This window comes from Gopherus flavomarginatus, chromosome 1 (genome assembly GCF_025201925.1).
Source record: "Gopherus flavomarginatus isolate rGopFla2 chromosome 1, rGopFla2.mat.asm, whole genome shotgun sequence".
NCBI classification, from domain to species: domain Eukaryota; kingdom Metazoa; phylum Chordata; order Testudines; family Testudinidae; genus Gopherus; species Gopherus flavomarginatus.
The window spans coordinates 186,657,121-186,678,835 of record NC_066617.1 but is presented as its reverse complement, the minus strand read 5'-3'; the positions used below and the strand labels follow the sequence as shown (position 1 = coordinate 186,678,835).

The following is a 21,715-nucleotide window of genomic DNA, read 5'->3' as shown; positions in this document are numbered from 1 at the left end:
GCTTTTTCCGTTTTTCAGAAGGAAATATTTCAGAAAGAAACACAATAGATTTTACAAAGCTAGCTTTACACCTAATATTACCATGCACAAGTGATTGCTAGGGACAGGTAATGCAAGCAATAATCATTGTAAATGTTGTATAGCGTTTCTTACCCCCTCCTTGCCCTCTGTGTGTCCTGTACAGATTAAGTTTTTAGTCATTTTTTTTTCCAGTTACCTAACAACAAGCCAAGTGTACAAGGTAAGACATTTCACTATTAGTCCATCCCTAAACACAGTTAAATGTGTAACTCACTCATTTCCCCATCTTCCCTTCCTGCTTCCCAGCCCAAGAGTGACTCTCAGGAGAAATGCAAATAATAAACAACACGTCTGATTTTCACATTTTTCAGATAATAATTTAGGATTAGATTCTGCCATCCTGACTAATGCTGAGTAACCCAAGAATAATCCAAATGGGTCAGAATTAGAGCAATTTTTCCTTTACATCACTGTAGCCGATCTAAAATCTGGCTCCACAGGACTACTCTAAAATAAGGCACCATTCAGTGTGAATAAGGATGGCAGAACTGGACCCTTCAGTGATTTCTGCTGCACTGCATTCAGTGGTGCTACTTTATCTTTTACCTTCCTGACCTGACCGACAGACGTATTTCTTTAAAGATTAAGTAGTTAGGCAAAACAAACGTCAGAGAAACTTCTCTAATCATCAGGGTTTGGTTTTTTTCAATTTAAGTATATTTTGTTGCTGTTTATATCAAATAGACACATGGAGAAAGACCATCAGTCTTCAAAGCAAATTTGGGAATGAACTCTTTGTCATGCAATAGGTTACACAATTTGTAAGAGATTTCCGCTCCATTCCCCAGTAATACATAGGATTACAAATGTATAAACAATCTGAACTTACTGAAAGAAAAAAGGAGTGAAGATAGTTGTGTATTTAAACAGCACTGCTGTATCCAAACATTAACTGCAGAGTGGTATGGTATGAATTAATGCTGATATTCAATGATGATGATAGCTCAGTAGCAGAGATGGTTAAAGAATTGCATACAGGTGGCAATGGAAGATGCAGGTGGGAAAGTGTGAGCAATATGGAACTATTAATATTTTTGGAAAGATAAACTCTACCTGTGTAGCCCAGCGAATTGTCATCATTCTCAGAGGTGGGAAGTGGTGTCCCGCTGTCGTTCCCCCTCTCTAGGTCATCAGAGTCTGTCGGAAACAACACCAGAGCTGCTGATGGGGTCACAGTTGTAACAGTAGTTGCCATTTCCATCAAAACATGTCCAGATACAAATAAATCCACATATGACAGGAAGACACACAGTGACAACACACAGCATACTTTATCCTTCCACAGCCTGTACTGTATTAAACACTGTACCAGCTTCAGTAACATTGCTTTCTGTTCTTTTTCCTTATTCCCCTAATTTAATCCTTTTACTGCACCTTTTGCTCTTACTTCACAGCTTGTAAAGTGCTCAGTCTACACTCTGAGAAACAGCCAGCACAGCCTGTGGTGAGCATATGGGGAAGAGTAGGCAGGGTGGTTGAATGCTAGCATTGCTAATTTTCTACCTTATTGTTAATCAAAGCTATTGACTGTGATCACTCCCCATCATTGCTTCATCTCCTGGAAATTACGGACTCAGGAGACTTTACCTCTTTGTTTGTGGGGGGAGGGGGGGGGAGAGACAGTGTCTTGTCAAACCGGGGGGAGGGTTAATATAAGTACCATACCTTCTCTGGAGGAAAGGGCAGGGGCCAGATCTCATCTATGAAAAGGCAACAGTTTATCATCATAAGAAAGAGATACATTTCCTAGACTGAAAGGCACTTGAAGGAAACACTCAATTTCAATGACATGCTAAAAAAAATCCCAACCCAGAGAAATCACATTTTCATACTTTGTAAGATAAATCACTAGTCTGAAATTTAATAACACAGGATATAATAATAATAATAATTAATAATTAAGAATGAGTCAAAACAGAAGGAATAAAATGAATCACACAAGTTCTGAAAACCAACCACATAGCATAGTGGTTTTGCAGTGCACAAAGGAATTCTCTACTTTATCAATATCATTATATCACATCTACAAGATACATAATGCTAAATGGCATGCAGGTTTATTTTTATTCTCTTTATATACAAAGTAAATTGAAAAGAATTAGGAATGGCTAAAAGTAATGACATTTAATATGTTACTGTTTATAAGTGGGGGCAGGTCTGGAATACAATCAGTTAATACTGTATTACTTGGAATAGCACTAGCACAGTAGAAAGTATGTCTGACTACTGACTTACAGTTCTCTTCTGTTTTCTACTGTAAGCGTTTGTTGACAGGTGTATCATAATTACCTGAATATTTTAAAGACCTTGAACAAGAACAACATTTCTTACCATTAACATACTTCCTGGATTATTACATTCTGCAGATATTAAAGTTTGTTGTATATTAAGATTGATACAGTTAATTTAAAAAGTATATTTCTATCTGAAAATGTTGCGGATGTTACAAGAAAACACCTATGATCACTAAACGAGAAATATGTTAGTAAAAATACTTTCTCTGTTTTCTCTATATGTTTACTTTGTTCATTGATATCACTTCTTAAAAATCCATGTTTCTGCTATGCAATAAAAACAAATATGCAATTCCTCCTTCAAAAGACACTGATAAACAACAGATGATAAAAAAAATCTTGAAAAAAGGAATTTTTTAAAAAAAATGAAATTAGAGACAAACTATTTAAGGGTACTCCAGACTTTTAAATTAATCAGTTAAAATATTGTCATCTTTAAATAGCGGTAGTGGAAATAAATAAATAAATAGGACTTGTTCTAAGGACAGATACAAAAGGCAAAATATGTTCATTTATTGGTCCGTTCATCTTTGCTGGCTCAGTAATGGCCAATGTCAAGTGTATACTTAAAATCTGCTCAGAAAATGGCAGTGCAGAGAGAGCATCAAAATGTTACTACTCCAGATTGTTCTCTTATTTGCATGCAGGGGTTGATGAGGTCAGAGTTTTACAATATAGCAATAAAGAACAGTAGGATGGGACTTTTTGATGAAGTAAGAGGCAGAGATTCCATGCCTACTATACCTGCTCAGGCAAAAAGCTGTATCCAGCTAAAAAACAAAAATGAACACATACCAACCTGCTGCTAATATTCCTTTCACTTCAATCATTGTTTCTTGCAGATTTATCCAACACAGTCTGCTTAGGATTTGTGATATTAAAAGAAGTGGGTGAAGGACTACTAGCTACTGTTCAGCTACAGGGTAAGTATGTTTCAATTTAGCGCGCATCTTTATGTGGAAAAATAATACAATTAAACCACTTTTTTCCCCATTCTAGAAGGACCTATGGTATACCAGACTATTAAAAATGGGTAGTAATAAACACTACACGCTAATTCTTCGGCTAACATTTTTAAACTAATGTGAGTTCAATTAGGTGCCTAAGTAAAAGCAATCTGACTTTCAAAGGTGCTGAGCACTGAATGAACCGAAGGGGAGAGATGGGGCTCATCCCCTCTAATAACCAGGCTGACATTATTTCGGAGCATTACTTTAGTCATACATATTTGAAAATGGTGGCCTCTGTCATCTATTTTCATTGGTGGAAGTGAGTAGATTAGGCATTCTTTTCTAGTAATACTAGAAACAAACAACGATATTTAGCAGATTTTTTAATGGTAAGGCCATCCCCATTCCTAATCCAAGAATGAACACTATTCATCATCCCATTCTTTGTGAAATGCGAACTTTTTTATTCAGTCACAAAGAAAAAGGTATTTCAACCAACACATTGGAGATTACTGTATGGCCTTTGTATGGGAATCACCATTCACTGATGATGATCAGTGAAGTTCAGTTCCAGGTGTGGTTGAATTCTACCATTTTCAGTTCACTGCAGGTGAGATTTCCCCCCAGTGCAGAAGAGCTATACTGTACCATGTGCTGTACTTCAGTGATCTGATGAAGATATATTTACTTGAACAGTTAGGCTGTGATCAGGTATTAAGCCAACCTTCTGATGTTACAGGGAGTAGCTGTTCAAATAAGGGGCCAGGTTTTAAGGAAGAGGCACATTCATTCTCTCCCAGCTACCTGCTGTATGGCTCAGCTGCCAGTTTCCATTCTTCCTCAGTGCCAATTACTGACAAACCCTTTTCTCCTTGTTCCTTCTCACTGAAAGCACAAAGCTGCTGCCCATCTTCTGCCTCTCCCTCACCCAATGCCCATAATGTACTGCCTCCTCAGGTGTCATGTCTTGTGGTATGTACAGCAGGGCCATTTCTAAGATTGGCCCCAAGATTGGGCTGAGGTGGGAGGGCCTATAGGGAAGCTCTGTTCACAAAGAGTAGCCATCATTCATTACGATAAGCTGTAATACCTAAAGTATTTTAGGTATTGCTCTAAATACAAATTGGCTTCTAATTCAGCTTGAACTGAATATTATTCACATGTATTTAGGCATATACCAAATTTAAGCATTTGGGTGCATCCCAAGCATAGTTTTATGTAAAACATTTTCAATATCTGAGTTCAATGATCCCGTCTTATTCACCTTATAATTAGCATAAATGTTGTTAGCAATTCACTGTAGAACATGGCAGGAAGCAATGCCATTTCAGTCATTGCTTCCAACACACATTATTTCAAGATGCGTGACTACATTTACCAAAACCAATCAGTTTCTGTCCACACTTTCCATCCCTATATTCTAGCTTGCACGGTAGATAAAAGTTAAAAAACAACTTTTTTGTGTGAATGGAGAGATTTTAAATATTGTAGTAACTACAAGCCCCCGGTAATGAAAAGGGTATACTAACATTTCACTAAGCACATGGCTTCATTTTACTTCATATAAAGTTTTTTTTTAGTTTCTTTTCAGCATCTAGAATTTATTGTAGACTTTTGTTATTATCAAGCACAATTTCTGGGGAACAGCGTTAATTGACATTTTCAAGATGACAATTAATAAAAGATTAGGTAAAAGCAAATGAATATAAATTACTATCAATATTAGAATTGTGTTCTACAAATTGGATCAATTCACATTGATTCCATCCTACTAATCTAGAGGAATGCAGGGTAGAGGCATGAGAAAAAGTGCATTGAGTACATCAAACTGAGACCTATATGAGGAATTACTATAGTATCATATATTTCTATTTCATTTTGTAATGGTAAGGTTCTGACACAAAACAAACAAGTTAACATAAAACCAAACTCTGTTTATAACCCAGTTTCACCTAAAAATATTGGTCTAGTTCATATTAACTAACCATGCTGACATAGTATTAAACACTGATTTATAAAACAAGTTCAGTTGTTCCAAAAGATATTATAATTTGTCAGATCTTGAGCTGGTGTAAATTGTCATAGCCCCATGGACTTCAACAGTTTTCACCAGCTGGAGGATCTGACTCTATCTGGAATCTTCCTCCCTGCATGTTTACACTGTTTGGATTGCCTCCTTTTCTAAGATGTGTCTGAAATGGTGTCTTTGGGACAGGGAAAGGGGGGCTGGGCACTACAGAAATATACATAAATCAATGGGCACTACTGAAATATACATAAATCAATACATCAGCTTTACAAACACCTAAAGTGAACATTGTCTATCAGCTCAGTAGTACATTTCTCAAAATTATGTGGATGTGGATGCCTGTAAACACAGTTACAAAAAGTTATCGAACAGGCACAACAGCCAATTTTCAGATGAGGATTGATTGGTTTAATGCAGTAAAAGGCTTAGGACAAGATTGCTCAACATAGCTCCACCGAAGGCAATAGAGCTAGGCTGATTTATACTGGATGAGGATCTGGCCCATTAAAACTGTACATGCCACAATAAAACTTTTTGACAGATTTAATATTTAGCTTTTAGAAAACATGATTACTATGTGTGAAGAAAATCCTGCTAGAGTGGAGATGATTTTAAACTCCTTTCCCTCTTTATTTTTATTTCGCATTATAATACAAGTCAAAGATTTTAAATTCATTACAAACAAAGGGGAGTTTCCCGTTATGTTAATACATGTTTTCGGCAAGCTATCCCTTTGCATCTATTTTTTTAAATACAAATATAATGGCTAATTGTAGGCGACAGCAGCTTCATCATATACTCACCAGGTACTTACTTGTGCAGCAGCAGTTATATTTCTTCTGGAAAAAAAATCTTTATGATGTACTCTCAAATTCAAAAAGTTCAAGCTTTATTTGCAAACAATTGGGACGGAGAGGAACATTATAAACATTTAATTATACAGCAAATATTTCAGATAGAAGAATTTAAATTGCAACACTTGGTAATATATCGGGCACTGCTTTAAACATGAATTGCAGGAACACTCCGTGGTATCTTCTAACCTATTTAATTGTCCCTTTAATGTTCCCCACCCCTTGACTTCTATTAGCTGTTCTCCCCACCCCTTTACATTGGCATTTACCAGTCTTAGATATCATGTGCTCTACATCTGCTATCATTTCTTTCTCTTCCAGACAAAACTGGAGGTAACAGCAATTCCAGCTAATTAAGTGGTGCTTGAAGTTAGTTAACAGGTGGTGGCCCCAGCTGCTTTAGTTGCATGGGTAGATAGACCCCCTTTGCTATCCTACATAAGGCACCATGATTAATTAGGACAAGGAACCATGTGTTAGTGATGGACAAACAGATTTATAACAGCATTTCCTTCTCTAAGACTGGAAACAACATTTCTTCAGAAGATACAAAATAAATAGGCTATTTGGTGATGTGCACCATAATCATCTATCAGAGGGCTGGCCGTGTTAGTCTGGATCTGTAAAAGCAGCAAAGAGTCCCGTGGCACCTTACAGACTAACAGACGTATTGGATGCATCCGACAAAGTGGGTATTCACCCACGAAAGCTCATGCTCCAATACGTCTGTTAGTCTATAAGATGCCACAGGACTCTTTGCTGCTTTTACATAATCATCTAGACTATGTGCAGATTATATCATATGCATAAGAAATAGCGTGGTTTTTTTAACTTTACTTTTTTGGTTGTTAATACAACAAAACAAACTCTCTATCCTACCTCAGGATTTTTTTAACATTACCTAAAATCACCTTATATTACATATTAAATAATAATTCCCTCAGTAATCAAAACATTTAATGACAGTTAAATAATACCAACTACAGCCTATGTATTCTGAGAGGGTGGTATACAAGCTTCTCCCCACTCCTCTCTTCAGGTGCACCCCAATTCTGATCAGTTACACTCGTCTTGTTCCCGCAACCATTACTCAAGTCTATTGCCTTCAAACAGACTGCTCCTGTGATTAAGGGCTACTACATTTCTACTACTTTAGCCACGCGTTGTTGTTGCAAAGTTGCATTATGTGACTGTTTTATTATGTGGTTAAGTAACCACTAAAGGGTAGGATGGAATCAAGTTCAGTTTCTCTTAACTAATGCATGACTTGAACCAAAGTCTTCATAGATGAACTATTGCTGAATCTACTGTCCCAACCATCCCTCTCTGTCTTTTATACTGTCAAGCAAGCTCTTTTTTCGTCACGTGTAATTAGAAAGAACTATTAACTTCCTCTGTTAAATATGCTATTGCTTATAAATGGCAAATGAAACTATCTGTCTTGATTCAACACTCCAGGACACTGGGCTTTCACCAGAGTGACTCCAAAATAAATATAAAAATTAAGTGTTGAATCACACATACACTGCAAAAGTTGTGAAAGTTATATGGTGTCATAGATTAATTATATTAATGTAAGGCAAATGGTTAGATGGTTCCAAATAAAATGAAAATAAAAGATGTTTGTGCGTAAACAGAGCATGACTGATAAATAAGAACATAAGAGCTGCCATATGGGGTCAGACCATGAACTAACTTGTTCAATATCCTGTCTCTGACAGTGGATCATACCAGAGCTTCTGGGGGAGTGTGCAGAACAGGGAAGTTATGGAGTGATCCATTCCTGTCTTCCACTCCTGCCTTCTGGTAGTCAAAGGTTTGCCCTGAGTATAGGCTGCCAATTAATTTCGTTGATTGATCTCTGTTTTTTGTATTATGGGTAAGGGTAAATAACACTTCTCTATTTGCTTTTTCCATGCCATTCATGATTTTATAGTAATCAATCATATCACCCTTAGTCCTTTCTTATATAAGCTGCACAGCCCCAATCTTTTTAGTCTCACTTTATATGGAAGCTGATCTATACCTTTGATCATGTTTGTTGCCCTTCTCTGAACCTTTTCCATTTCCACTATATTCTTTTTGAGATGGGGAGACAAGAACTGGGCACACACTGGGATTTATATAGTGGCATTATTATCATTTCTGTCTTATTTTCTCTTTCTTTCCTGGTTGCCCCTAACTTAACTGTTAAGCCTTTTTTGAACATTGCTGCATGCTGAGGAGAAGTTTCCAGGGAACTATCCATGGTGATTCCAAGATCTCTTCCTTGGGTAGTAATAGCTAATTTAGAACCCATCACTGTATTGGGGATTACTTTTTCCAATGTGCGTTATTTTGCACTTATCAATGCTGAATTTCATCTGCCATTTTATTGCCCAGTCAAGCAGTTTTGTGAGATCTCTACAACTCTTTGTAGACTGCTTTGGACTTAACTATCTTGAATAACTTTGTATCATCTGCAAATGTTGCCAGTCCACTGTTCACCCCTTTTCCAGATCATTAATGAACATGTTGAACAGCACAGGTCTCAGTACAGATGCTTGGGGAACCCTGCTGGTCACCGCTCTCCATTGTGCAAACTGACATATTCCTATCCTTTGTTTCTGATCTTTCAACCAGTTACTGACCCATGAGAGGACCTTCCCTCATACCCCATGACTACATAGTTCCCTTAAGAGCCTTTAGTGTGGGACCTTGTCAAAGAGTTTCTAAAAATCCAAGTACACTATACCAACTGGATCGACCTTATCCTCATGTTTGTTGACTCCCTCAAATAATTCTAATAGATTGGTGAGGCATGATTGCCCTTTACAAAAGCTGTAACAAACAAATCATGTTCATTTATGTGTTTGATAATTCTGTTCTTTACTATAGGTTTTACCAGTTTGCCCAGTTCTGAAGTTACAGACTCATGAGCCTGTAATTGCCAGGATCTCCTCTGGAACTCTTTTCCAAAAAATGATGTTACATTACCTTCCTTGGAGTCATTTGGTATGGGGTCAGATTTGAGTGATAGGTTACATATGACAATTAGTAGTTCTGCAATTTCATATTTGAATTCCTTCAGAAAATTTGGATTAATACTATCTGATTCTGGTGACTTATTACTGTTTAATTTAAGAATTTGCTCTGAAACCTTTTCTGCTGACACATCAGTTTGGGACAGTACTTCAGATTTGTCACCCCAAAAGACTAGTTCTGATGTGGGTATCTTATGCAGTTCCTATGCAGTGAAAACCAATGCAAAGAATTCATGTAGCTTCTCTGCAATGGCCTTGTCTTCCTTGAATGCCCTTTAGTGTCATCATTGTCCACTATCTCCACTGCCTGTTTGGCTGGCTTCTTGCTTCTGATGTACTTAAAAAAATATTGTTAGCTTTTGCATCTTTACCAAGTTGCTTCTCAAATTCTTTCTTGAGCTGCCTTATTATACTTCTACATTTTGCTTTCCAGAATTATTGCTCCTTCCTATTTTCCTCATTAGGATTTGATTTCCAAATTTTAAACAATGCCTTTTTGATCTAATGGCCTCCGTTACTCTGCTATTTAGCCACAGTGTCATTCTTTGGTTATTCCTACTCTCTTTTTTGATTTTGGACATACATTTAGTCTGAGCATCTATTATTGCGTTTTTAAGTAGTCTCCATGTTGCTTGCAGGCATTTTACCCTGTTGACTGTCCATCTAATTTGTGTCCTCATTCTTTCGTATTCCTTTTTAAATGTTAAATGTTAGGGTGGTGGATTTTTTTGTATCCCCCCATCAAGGATTCTAAATTTAATTGTATTATGATCAGTCTTACAAAGTAGTCCAGCTATAGTTATCTCTTGGACTAGATCCTGTGAGCTACTTAGGACTAAATCAAGAATTGCCTCTCTCCTTGTGCCGCAAGAAGTAGTCATTTAATGTGTTTATCTCTGCACCAGACCCTGAGGTGACATTTACCCAGTCAATATAAGGATAATTGAAATCACCCATTATTATTGCATTTCCTGGTTTTGTAGCCCTTCTATCCTCCCTTCGCGTTTCACAATCACTGTCACCATCCTTGTCAGATGATTGGTAGTATATTCCTATTGATATACTTTTATTATTCAAGCATGGAATTTCTATCCCTAGAGATTCTGTGGTACAGATTGATTCATTAAAGTTTTTCACCTTATTTGACTACGCTTTAACACAGTAGGCAACCTATTGCACATGTGCCGAAGGTGGCACGTGAGCTGATTTTCAGTGGCACTCACACTGCCAGATCCTGGCCACCGGTCCAGGGGGCTCTGCATTTTAATTTAATTTTAAATGAAGCTTCTTAAACATTTTAAAAACCTTATTTACTTTCATACAATAGTTTAGTTATATATTATAGACTCATAGAAAGAGACCTTCTAAGAACGTTAAAATGTATTACTGGCACACGAAACCTTCAATTAGAGTGAATAAATGAAGACTCGGCACACCACTTCTGAAAGGTTGCCGACCCCTGCTTTATCATATAGTGCCACTCCCCTACCAGTGCAACCTACTCAGTCATTCCTATATAGTTTGTACCCTGGTTTTATCATGTCTTCTCGATTATCATCATTCCACCATGTTTCCCTGCTGCCTATTTTACTATTTAGACTTCTAGCATTTCTAGCACTTATACATTTTGTCAATATGTAGTAGCTTGCCTTCATGTGTTATGTTTAAATGGGATTCTTTTATGTTCCTCTCTTGCTTCTACCTGTACTTTACCAACTTCTTTTCTATCCTCTATACTAGGAAATAGAGTTCTCCTTTTAATCAATTCTAGAATACTCCTTCCACTAAAGAGTCTCTGGTTCCTAATAATTCTAACTCGCTCTTCCCAACACCATTGTCTCATCCATGCATTTAGACATTGTAATTCTGCTTATTTTTACTGGCTCTGTGTGGAACTGGCAGCATTTCAGAGGATGCTACCATCCGCAGAATCATAGAATAGAATAATAGAATATCAGGGTTGGAATGGACCTTAGGAGGTCATCTACTCCAACCCCCTGCTCAAAGCAGGACCCATCCCCAGACAGATTTTTGCCCCAGATCCCTAAATGGCCCCCTCAAGGATTGAACTCACAACCTTAGCAGGCCAGTTCTCAAACCACTGAGCTATCCCACCCCCATAGAGGTCCTGGATTTGAATATTTTACCTACCAGCCTAAATTTGGCTTCCAATCGAATATAGTTGCTGGGAAATCTGTGCAAAACTATTAGAAACTGACGCCACTTCTTCAGCATACGCCTCTGAACACCTTCATCCCTCTAGTAACACAGTTTCATTTGGAGCCATGTTGCCATCAGTTGTGGTCTCAATGTTAGTATCCCATCCCTATCTCCAAGAGATGCTGCAGGCATGGAGGAGAGTTTCTGTTAGTTCTACCACATGAAATTCTTCTGGGCAATATGTGAGGGTAATATGCTGGGTTCTTTGGTTGCTCCTCAATGTCTACTCTCCACTCCACATTCAGAATATCCCCAGAGGCCTACAGAGTCCCAGCTTTGTAGACATCACACTGAGATGAGTAGACAGGACAGACTGTAGAAGGACCTCTTCCCTCTTTTATAGATTTTGGGTCTTTTATGCATGCTTTTGCTCTCTGCTCCCCCTTTCCCTCACATAGCTGAGAGAGGAGCATGTGGGCCTTCAAGTGGACAAAACTCATCCTTCTAGATATAAAAATGATTTGCAAATTAAATGACAGCTTGAATTCATTCACAGGACTAATCTGGCACCTAAGAGAAAAGTAACTTAATGCATTTATGCAGTGTAACAATTTTAAAGTGAGCACTGCAAACCAAAGGCAAAGAGTACTGCCAACGAACATCCAAACTGATCTCTCATTAAGAGCAAATCAGTCATGTATGGACTCTATCAGTAAATAACAACCATGAGCCACAAGAACATGTCAATTCAAAAGTTGTAGTGTGCTAAAGTTTCCTGTGACTCTTCCAAGACAGTGAATTACTCAGAGCTATCCAGTGATTCTCATATTTAGTGCAAAAATGTGTATCCACATAAAAGACTCACGTTCTTAATGTAGAAAGCAGTGGTACTAGCTGCTGAAAGGCTTTTTGTCTCCTGTTATTAATAGGGCTTGTCTTCACCGGTGCAGCTGTGCCACTGTAGTGCTGTATGTGAAGACGCTGATATGCTGACAGGAGAGCTTCTGCTGTCAGTGTAATTAATCCACCTCCCCGAGAGGTGGTAGTTGTGTTAATGGGAGAAGCTCTCCCATCGACGTAGCACTATCGACATGTGGGAGTTAAGTCAGTATAACTATGTGGATTTGTGACACCCTTGAACGATGTAATTGTACTGGTATAGTCTGTAGCGTAGATCTGGCTATAGTGTTTCTTTCTACAAGACTCTTCTTAAGAACAAAGATTTTTACATGCTATAGTAAGATGCATGCTATAAATGAGGATTTTTTAATGGCATTTCTTTGAGAGAGGAGCAACTCTACAACAGGTGTTTATACTTCTTTTGTATACCTGAACAGTTGGCTGGCAGGTAAAAGTCAGAGCCCTTATACCAGAGGTGGGCAAACTACAGCCCACAGGCCACATCCGGCTCATGGGACCGTCCTGCCTGGCCCCTGAGCTCCCGTCTGGGGAGGCTGCCCCCGACCCCTCCCCTGCTGTCCTGTCCCCACACAACAATGCCGCCGGCTGCAAGCTTCTTCCACTCTGAGCGGCATGGTAAGGGGGCAGTGGTTGGATAAGGGGCAGGGAGTTGCAGCAGGGCAGTTAGGGGACAGGGATCAGGGGGCAGTTGGATGGTGCACATGTTTGGCGGGGGGCGGTCAGGGGATGGGGACAGAGGAGTTGGATAGGCATGGGAGTCCCGGGGGGCCTGTCAGAGGGTGGGGGTGTGGATAGGGGTTGGAGCAGTCAGGGGACAGGGAGAAAGGGGGGGTGAATAAGGGGTGGTGTCCTGGGGAGGCAGTTAGGGGCGGGGGTTCAGGGAGGGGGCAGTCAGGGGACAAGGAGCGGGGGGGGGGAGTTGGATGGGTTGTGGATTCTGAGGGGGGAAGTTGGGGTGGGAAGTGGGAGGGGTGAGATAGGAAGTGGGGGTTTGGGGAGGCACAGCCTTCCCTACCCGGTGCTTCATACAGTTTTGCAACCCTGATGTGGCCCTCAGGCCAAAAAGTTTACCCAACCCTGCCTTAAAAAAAATAAATTATTGGACATACGAGCATTCATTGATAAAATTCTATATTAGGCGGAAGTCTTCTCTCTATAAACCATCAAAATGCTTACATTGTGCATATTCAGAATTCTATTAGTAAAGCTGCAAATGCTTCGGGGAAATCAGAGGAAGCGAGACTAATAAAGAATTAGTGATAATTATCTAGGCCATGATGAAACCTATACATATATCTCAACCAACTTAAAAACCACAAGCCTTAACTTGTAACAATTCATACAAATGGTAGTAAGTTCATGTAATACTTCATAGCAGTTCAATAGCATCTTTCATTTGAAGATCTAATTTCTCAGTGAGATTAATGTGAACCTCAAAAGAAAGCACAGGTTCAAAAATTACTCCAAGTTTATGAACTCAAAGAGCAGGAAGAATAAAGCCACAATGAAATGAAAAAGCCAAGCAGAACAACAATCAATAACTGTTCTATCTCATCAGAATTCAAGCTCTACAATATTAATATCAGATAAGCAATCATGCAACACAACAAGATGCATTCAGGATGTACCAGGAACAACAAATATCTCTGGGTATTGTCAATTTGTAATATTGTGTAACCTGAGCATGGGAATTATTAGCCAGAGGCAGTAATTTCAAAACTAAATGGATTCCTCAGTAGATCCATGGGAACCTCAGAAATAATTAGAGCACCATTCAAAGACAAGGCCCAAAACAATAACGCATGAACATTTGAAAAAATGATATGGTTTAAAACACACAAGAATACCAAGAGACCAATACAGGTGTTCAGTTAATGTGCACGCACGCACGCGCACACGCACACAAACAAACACACACACACACACACACACACACACACACACACACACACACACACACACACACACACACACACACCATCAAAAATTGATGGTCAATAATACTAACCAAACCCTGGACTACAAACTTTCAGAGGACGATGTGCACCCACAGAATTGTCATAAGCACTCTGGAGCCTCTCAGCTTTGGTGTCAGATAACGTGTCCCTCATTTTTGTAATAAAAACGTATATTTATTTTTTGTGCTGCTGGATGCAGGGCATGTAAGCAATGAATGGAATAAGGTAGCTGTGCTGCCATTATTTTGAAGTATAGCACTGGAGAGGTTATTAATTAGAGAGCAATAAATCAGATGTTTAATCCAAGAAGAATATTGGAATAATTTATTAGAGATGAAGGAGTGCATTATTTAAGTGAAATGGAAGCACAGACAACTCCCCAGTACAGGCTCACTAAGAATACATGGTCTCAAAGAGAGCTGATAAATTTCTGTGGAGAGTCTATCAAAATGTAGAGATGATGTTCCTCCAATTCAAGCATAACTTTGGACAGGAAATTAAAACGGACAAAACTTGCACAAAATTAGAGGACTTTCTTTAGAAAGCCCCATTTTTCTATTTGTTTTCACTTCTGTTAATTGTGTCACTGCAACAATCATCAATCATGGTTAAAATCAGCCATCTTAAAACAAGGAATAAGAAATAATTCTATTAACAGTACTAGAAGTCACATCCATATATATCACATGCACTGCGCCTAGCCCGATGGATCCCAACTTGATTAGGGCATCTAGGCTCTACTGTAATATAAATAATAAAACAACATTCCCTCAGCAGCAATCAGAGCAAGGATGGGTACCACAATTAGCATAAGAGTTCCAGTTTTCAATCCTAAGCACTTAGAGTTAGGCACCTAAATCTGACTTTACATGCTCAAGTGAACACAGGGTATCCTATTTTTTTAGGGTATCCAGCTACTCACTTGGGACCTGAATCAGATTTAGGTGCCTAAATTGGAAAATTTGGTTCACTGTGATTCTCCACTTGACTTAAAATTAAATAAACATATTCCGTAAGTGGAAAAGAAACCATAGAAAACGAAATCATTGATAAGAATGGAATACTTGAGAACAATACAAATAACAAATAACAAATTCAGATAGAACTTGATCAGACATTCAGCTAATGGATAGGACAACAATAACTCATAGCTGGATAGAAATGAAAACAACACATAGTTGGCATTATTTTATCACGTGGGCTTCACATCTCAGATAAAAGAACCATTGCCCCAGAAGGTGATAAGGAGATTGAAGCTTTAAAATCATAGAAATGGACCCAGTTCACTATATCAGTTTTATACTGGTGTCACTCCACTGAAGTCAACAGAGATACTCTATCATAAGACTGGAGTAACAGTGTGATGATATAGGCTTCAGTGTACAGGGGACCCCCAGACCTCTGAAATAACTCGTATAGCAAGCAAGTTAGGAAAGTAAAGGCTTCATCAGGGAGCAAGAGTGTTTCAAGTGTGGAGCACAAAAAACTTCCATTTCAACAAAAGTTTCTAGAATGCTGCTAAGGGGATTAATGGTCATTCTGCTCAGGTCTTTTGATAGTTTTGACATCCTTTCCGTAACTGCAAAGACTGAGCTGGGGGGGACATACAAACTTGTCACGAGAAAATAATATTTTTGTTGGTTTTCTGCTAAAACAAAATATCACCTGGCAGTTGCCTTCTAATTTGTTATATATATTTTTTCAATATGCTGAATGGCAATATTTTAGGAAATGCTTTTAGATTTAGCAAATAATTCACTTCCATGTACCGGCAGAAATGAAGTTATTTTCAGTGATTCAAGGTAAAATTTACACAAATCAAGATAAAAAAGAATTTGTTTGAATTTCAGAAACGACACTAAAATTTTAGTGAAATGGTAGGAATGAACATGATGTTTCACAAATCAGAATACATGATGTAGCTTTAGTTGCAGAATGAAAATGATAGGGTGGAGTTTGAGCTCAGCAATTAAAAATGATCACGTTAATCCGAGAGACAAGGTGCAGGGCTGCCCAGAGGATTCAGGGGACCCGCCACCGCCAAAGTGCTGCCTAAGATCCGCCCCAGGACCCACCAACGAAGTGCCGGAAGGACCCCCTGCCACGGGTCTTCGGGGCACTTCAGCGGCAGGTCCTGGAGTGGAAGGACTCCCCACCGCTGAATTGCCGCCGACTCGGAGTGGAAGACGCTCTGGGGGCCCTGGCTCCACGAGGGTTTTCTGGGGCCTCCAGAGAGAGTGAAGGACCCTGCTCCAGGGGCCCCAAAAAACTCTCAGGGGGGCCCCTGAAGGGCCCGGGCCTGGGGCAAATTGTCCCTCTTCCCCCCCCCCACCTTTGGGCGGCCCTGACAAGGTGACTGAGGTAATATCTTTTATTGGACCAACTTCTGTTAGTGAGAGAGACAGGCTTTCGAGCCACACAGAGCTCTTCTTCAGGTCTGGGAAAGGTACTCAGAGCTCAGTCAGAAAAATAGAATTTATTAAGGAGAACATAAAGTCCACTTGATTAAGAACTGTTTGAGTAAATGAAGGTTTTTCCTTTCTGTGTAGTAAGGAAATGTGGTTGAATTTAAGTTGATCCATCAATTATCATATCCTGATGGTGATTCAGTTAATGGATGTATTATTGATTCTCTTTTGTATTCATTTTTACATGCATCATTCAACCAAGGTGAAAGTGGACACAACCTGCTTTTCATTTGTTATAGATGTGCCTGGTCAATTTTCATACATTTGTTACTATATAATATTAATTTCAGAGGAAAATATTTCATAGATAAATACACAAAGGTTGCAATTAATACATTAACAATCACCAATGATTAATGTGCAGAGGTAACAGACATTACAGTTATAAGGGCATTTAAAGTTGCTGCAATGGGAAATACTTATGATCAGGTTAGATTAGCACAATGGTACTTTCTGGCACTGGAATCTATGACTCTATCAATGTCCCTTGTAGTAACTCTTGGTAATCGCTGACTTTTTAATGATATCTCATATATGCCTATGAGAGTACTATTTTTATTGCATTTGTATTGATTACAAATTGACTTCAATAAAGTTACACCAGTTTACACCAGCTGAGGATAAATTAAGATTTTGTGAAGCAATAACAGACTGACAGCCACTTAAGATCTTTGATTATCCAGAAAATAGAAACAGCTTGAACTGGTCATTCTGACCCATCAGAATACTTGACCCATTTCCTTCAGTGGCCATTTATCGGGAAAAAAGAAGGTAGTTCAACTTCCATGCACATTTAATCCGGGATAGTTACATGAACCTAAGGAATTTAGGTGCCTGACTCTCATTGAATTTCAGTGTGTGTTGGGTGCCTAACTCTCTAAGGTTCTTTTGGAAGCCCTGCACCTAATCATTGGTCTTTCCATTAAAACAGCCAACAAATATAAGCAACTTCCTCAGTTCATGGGAAGAAAAAACAATCGACATCTTGCACGATCATGCCTTTATTGAATCAGTCTGTAGTGAAAATTGGAGAGTAGAATAAAATGGGACTAGAATGCAGCTGGGAACTTGGCTTAAGTATCCAGCATGTTAAAAATGCACTAGAGAACCTTTAGTGTGCACCAGCAGGGTCTTTACAGATCAGTTAACAAGCAACACATTAGCATTCTTCAGAAATCATCCATAGTCCTCATTACTAAACCTTGTAGGAAAACCATTAGTAGCCACCTGTGAAAAATGTTAGACTTGCCTGGTATCGCATAGACAGCGTGTGATGGTTCTTAGGGTACCCAGGACTGTGAGTCACCTTGTTTTACCCCCGGCCTCCAGCAAGAGGGATACTTGCTTATGCTTAACTGGCTGTCAGATCCCTGACATCTCCAGTCTGTTATCCACTCAAACAATCTCCTCTGGGCTATGCCAACTTTTGCTTAGCAGGTTAACAATAGGTGTACATCAGTCTCTGAGCCCCTATGAAGTGTACTCCTGTAGCATCCAGATCCTTATGCACTAAACACTCACAGAAATACCAGGCCTGCTATTCCCAAGGGGACAATGTACACACTAGCTTGTTTGATTCAGCTCAGAGTCTGCTCCTTATACTATACCACAGCAATGAGATATATTTATAGTGAAAACTATCATAAGTTTATCAAAAATGAAGATTTATGAGATAATGAGTAAGGATGATGGACGCAGAAAAGTTACATATAAAACAAAATTATAACATAGTTATTGGAGACTAATCTTAACAGGCAAATCTTCTGTCTAAATAAGTTTCTCACCATCCAAAGTGTTCATTTCAGTGTTTCACCCAAGCATTTCAACACATCTTCCCTACTGTATGTATGTCCTCTTTGATTGGTGACAGACTTTAAAACTTTGTTTTTTTAATCTTAGCACTTGGAGTGAAGACAGCTGACAGAAAAGCCGGTTTCAAGGAGGGCCGGCTCCAGGCACTAGCCCAGCAAGCAGCTGCTTGGGGCGGCCAACGATGAGGGGCAGCACTTCCGGGTCTTTGGTGGCAATTCATTGGTGGGTTCGTCTCTCCCTCTCAGACCGAAGGACCAGCCACCAAATTCTGCCGAAGACTGAAGTGGTGTCGGTAGAGCTGCAGATTGCAATTGTGGCTTTTTTTTTTTTTTTTTTTGGCTGCTTGGGGCAGCAAAAACCCTGGAGCCAGCCCTGGTTTCAAGGAGTTATGGCCCTTGGAGTAGGGAGACCCAGGTGCAAATCCATATTCTATCATGGATGTCCTGTGTGACCCTGCAGAAGTCACTGAATCTCTCCGTTTCCTGACTGTAAAATGGGATAATAGCATTTCCCCACTTCACTGGGGTGTTGTGAGAATAAATCTATTCAAGCTTGTGGGGCACTCAGGTAAGTATTATGGCCCTCATTGCCATGGTAACTTCAATACCTACTCAAACTGGACCAATACTGATGTTGTCAGATTAATGTTCCACTTAGGAGAGAACACTATATTTGCACCATAATTACACCTTTAGAGTAGGGCTGTCAAGTGATTAAAAAATTAACTGTGATTAATTGCACAATCACACTGTTAAACAATAAGAGAATACCATTTATTTAAATTTTTTTTATTTTTTTTTTACATTTTCAAATATATTTATTTCAATTACAACACAGAATACAAAGTGTACAGTTCTCACTTTATATTTATTTTTATTACAAATATTTGCACTGTAAGAAATAAATAGTATTTCTCAATTCACCTAATACAAGTACTGTAGTGCAATCTCTATCATGAACATTGAACTTACAAATGTAGAATTATGTAAAAAAAAACTGCATTCAAAAATAAAACAATGTAAAATTTTAGAGCCTGCAGGTCCACTCAGTCCTACTTCATGTTCAGCCAATTGCTCAGACAAACAAGTTTGTTTACATTTTCAGGAGACAATGGTGCCTGCTTCTTGTTTACAATGTCACCTGAAAGTGAGAACAGGCACTCTCATGGCACTGTTGTAGTCGGCATCGCAAGATATTTACATGCCATATGTGCTAAAGATTCATATGTCCTTTCATGCTTCAACCACCATTCCAGAGGACATGTGTCCATGCTGATGATGGGTTCCACTTGATATTGTTCATTTTCATCATCTGAATCAGATGTCACCAGCAGAAGGTTGATTTTCTTTTTTTGTGGTTCAGGTTCTGTAGTTTCCGCATTGGACTGTTGCTCTTTTAAGACTTCTGAAAGCATGCTCCACACCTCATCCCTCTCAGATTTTGGAAGGCACTTCAGATTCTTAAACCTTGAATTGAATGATGTAGCTATCTTTAGAAATCTCACATTGGTATCTTCTTTGCATTTTGTGAAATCTACAGTGAAAGTGTGCTTAAAATGAACAATATGTGCTGAGTCATCATCCGTGACTGCTATAACATGAAATATTATGTTGAATGTGGCAGAATGTGGGTAAAACAGAGCAGGAGACACAAAATTCTCCCACCAGGAGTTGAGTCACAAATTTAATTAACTCATTATTTTTTCACGCGCGTCAGCATGGAAGCATGTTCTCCGGAATGGTGGCCGAAGTATGGGGGGGGCATACGAATGTTTAGCATATGTGGCACATAAATACCTTGCAATGCCACCCACAAAAGTGCCATGCAAAACCCTGTCCTCACTTTCTGGTGACACTGTAAATAAGAAGAGGGCAGTATTATATCCTGTAAATGTAAACAAACTTGTTTGTCTTTGCGATTGGCTGAACAAGAAGTAGGATTGAGTGGACTTGCAGGCTCTGAAGTATTACGTTGTTTTGTTTTTGAGTGGAGTTATGTAACCAAAAAAAAATCTACATTTGTAAATTGCACTTTCACACTAAGAACTTGCACTACAGTACTTGTAAGAGGTGAAGTAAAAAATACCGTTTCTTTTATTTATCATTTTTACCGTGAAAATATTTGTAATAAAAATAATATACACTTTGATTTCAATTACAACAAAGAATATATATGAAAATGTAGAAAAAACATCCAAATATTTAATAAATTTCAATTGGTATTCTATTGTTTTAACAGTATGATTAAAACTGCAATTAGTTGTGATTATTTTTTTCAGTTCAGCACAAGTTAACTGTGATTAATTGACAGCCCTAGTTTAGAGACATAAACTACTATACATTGTAGCTACATCGCACTGAGGCCTCGTCCAGACTAGGGGAGGAAAATCGATCTTAGATACGCAACTTCAGCAACGTGAATAACGTAGCTGAAGTCGAATATCTAAGATCGAATTACTCACCCGTCCAGACGGCGCGGGATCGATGTCCGCTGCTCTCCGTGTCGATTCCGGAACTCTGTTCGGGTTGATGGAGTTCCGGAATCGATGTAAGCGCGCTCGGGGATCGATATATCGCGTCTAGACTAGACGCGATATATCGATCCCCGAGCAATCGATTTTAACCCGCCGATACGGCGGGGTAGTCTGGACGTGGGCTTAGATCAAATTCACCACCACTTACGAAAATCGGCACTTCAGTGGAGTTGTATATGCTTACACAAGCAGCAAATCTGACTAGCAAATAATTTGCGTCAAGTTACATCGCACACATTGCAAAACAAAGGCACAGTGGGTCTTTTGGTAACCAAATATGAAAAAAAATGCTAACAACAATACCTAGGTGAAGAAAAGGTTATCTGTAGTTGCCTTCACCAGACAAGTTACTGTTTAGTTTTAAAAAGTTAATTTTCTTAGTAAGAGAGTCCTAAAGTATAAATTAATGAGACTATTGATAAATACCTTGAACTGAATTTTCTAAACAGTACACTTCTTAAATTGGCTTTTTTTATTAACTCATAGCTCAGAGCTATTTCTTCAAGTGGGGTATAATATTTTGATATCCAAACAGTAGTAATACAGTGGGATTTCCTATTCAGAGACATTTGAACAATCCATTTTGCAACACTTTGCAATGGGATTCTGGGTTCCTGAAAACCTTAAACTTC

At 38.8% G+C, this 21,715-nt stretch overlaps 1 protein-coding gene across 1 annotated transcript in view; it reads right to left on the bottom strand.

The window, feature by feature from the left end:
- ROBO1 (roundabout guidance receptor 1) overlaps positions 1-21,715 on the bottom strand; it is a 1,059,329-nt gene that overhangs the window by 502,605 nt on the left and 535,009 nt on the right. Inside the window, exon 3 of the mRNA XM_050962791.1 lies at positions 1,135-1,218. Coding sequence (XP_050818748.1) covers positions 1,135-1,218 — 84 coding nt within the window. The remainder of the gene's footprint in view (positions 1-1,134; positions 1,219-21,715) is intronic.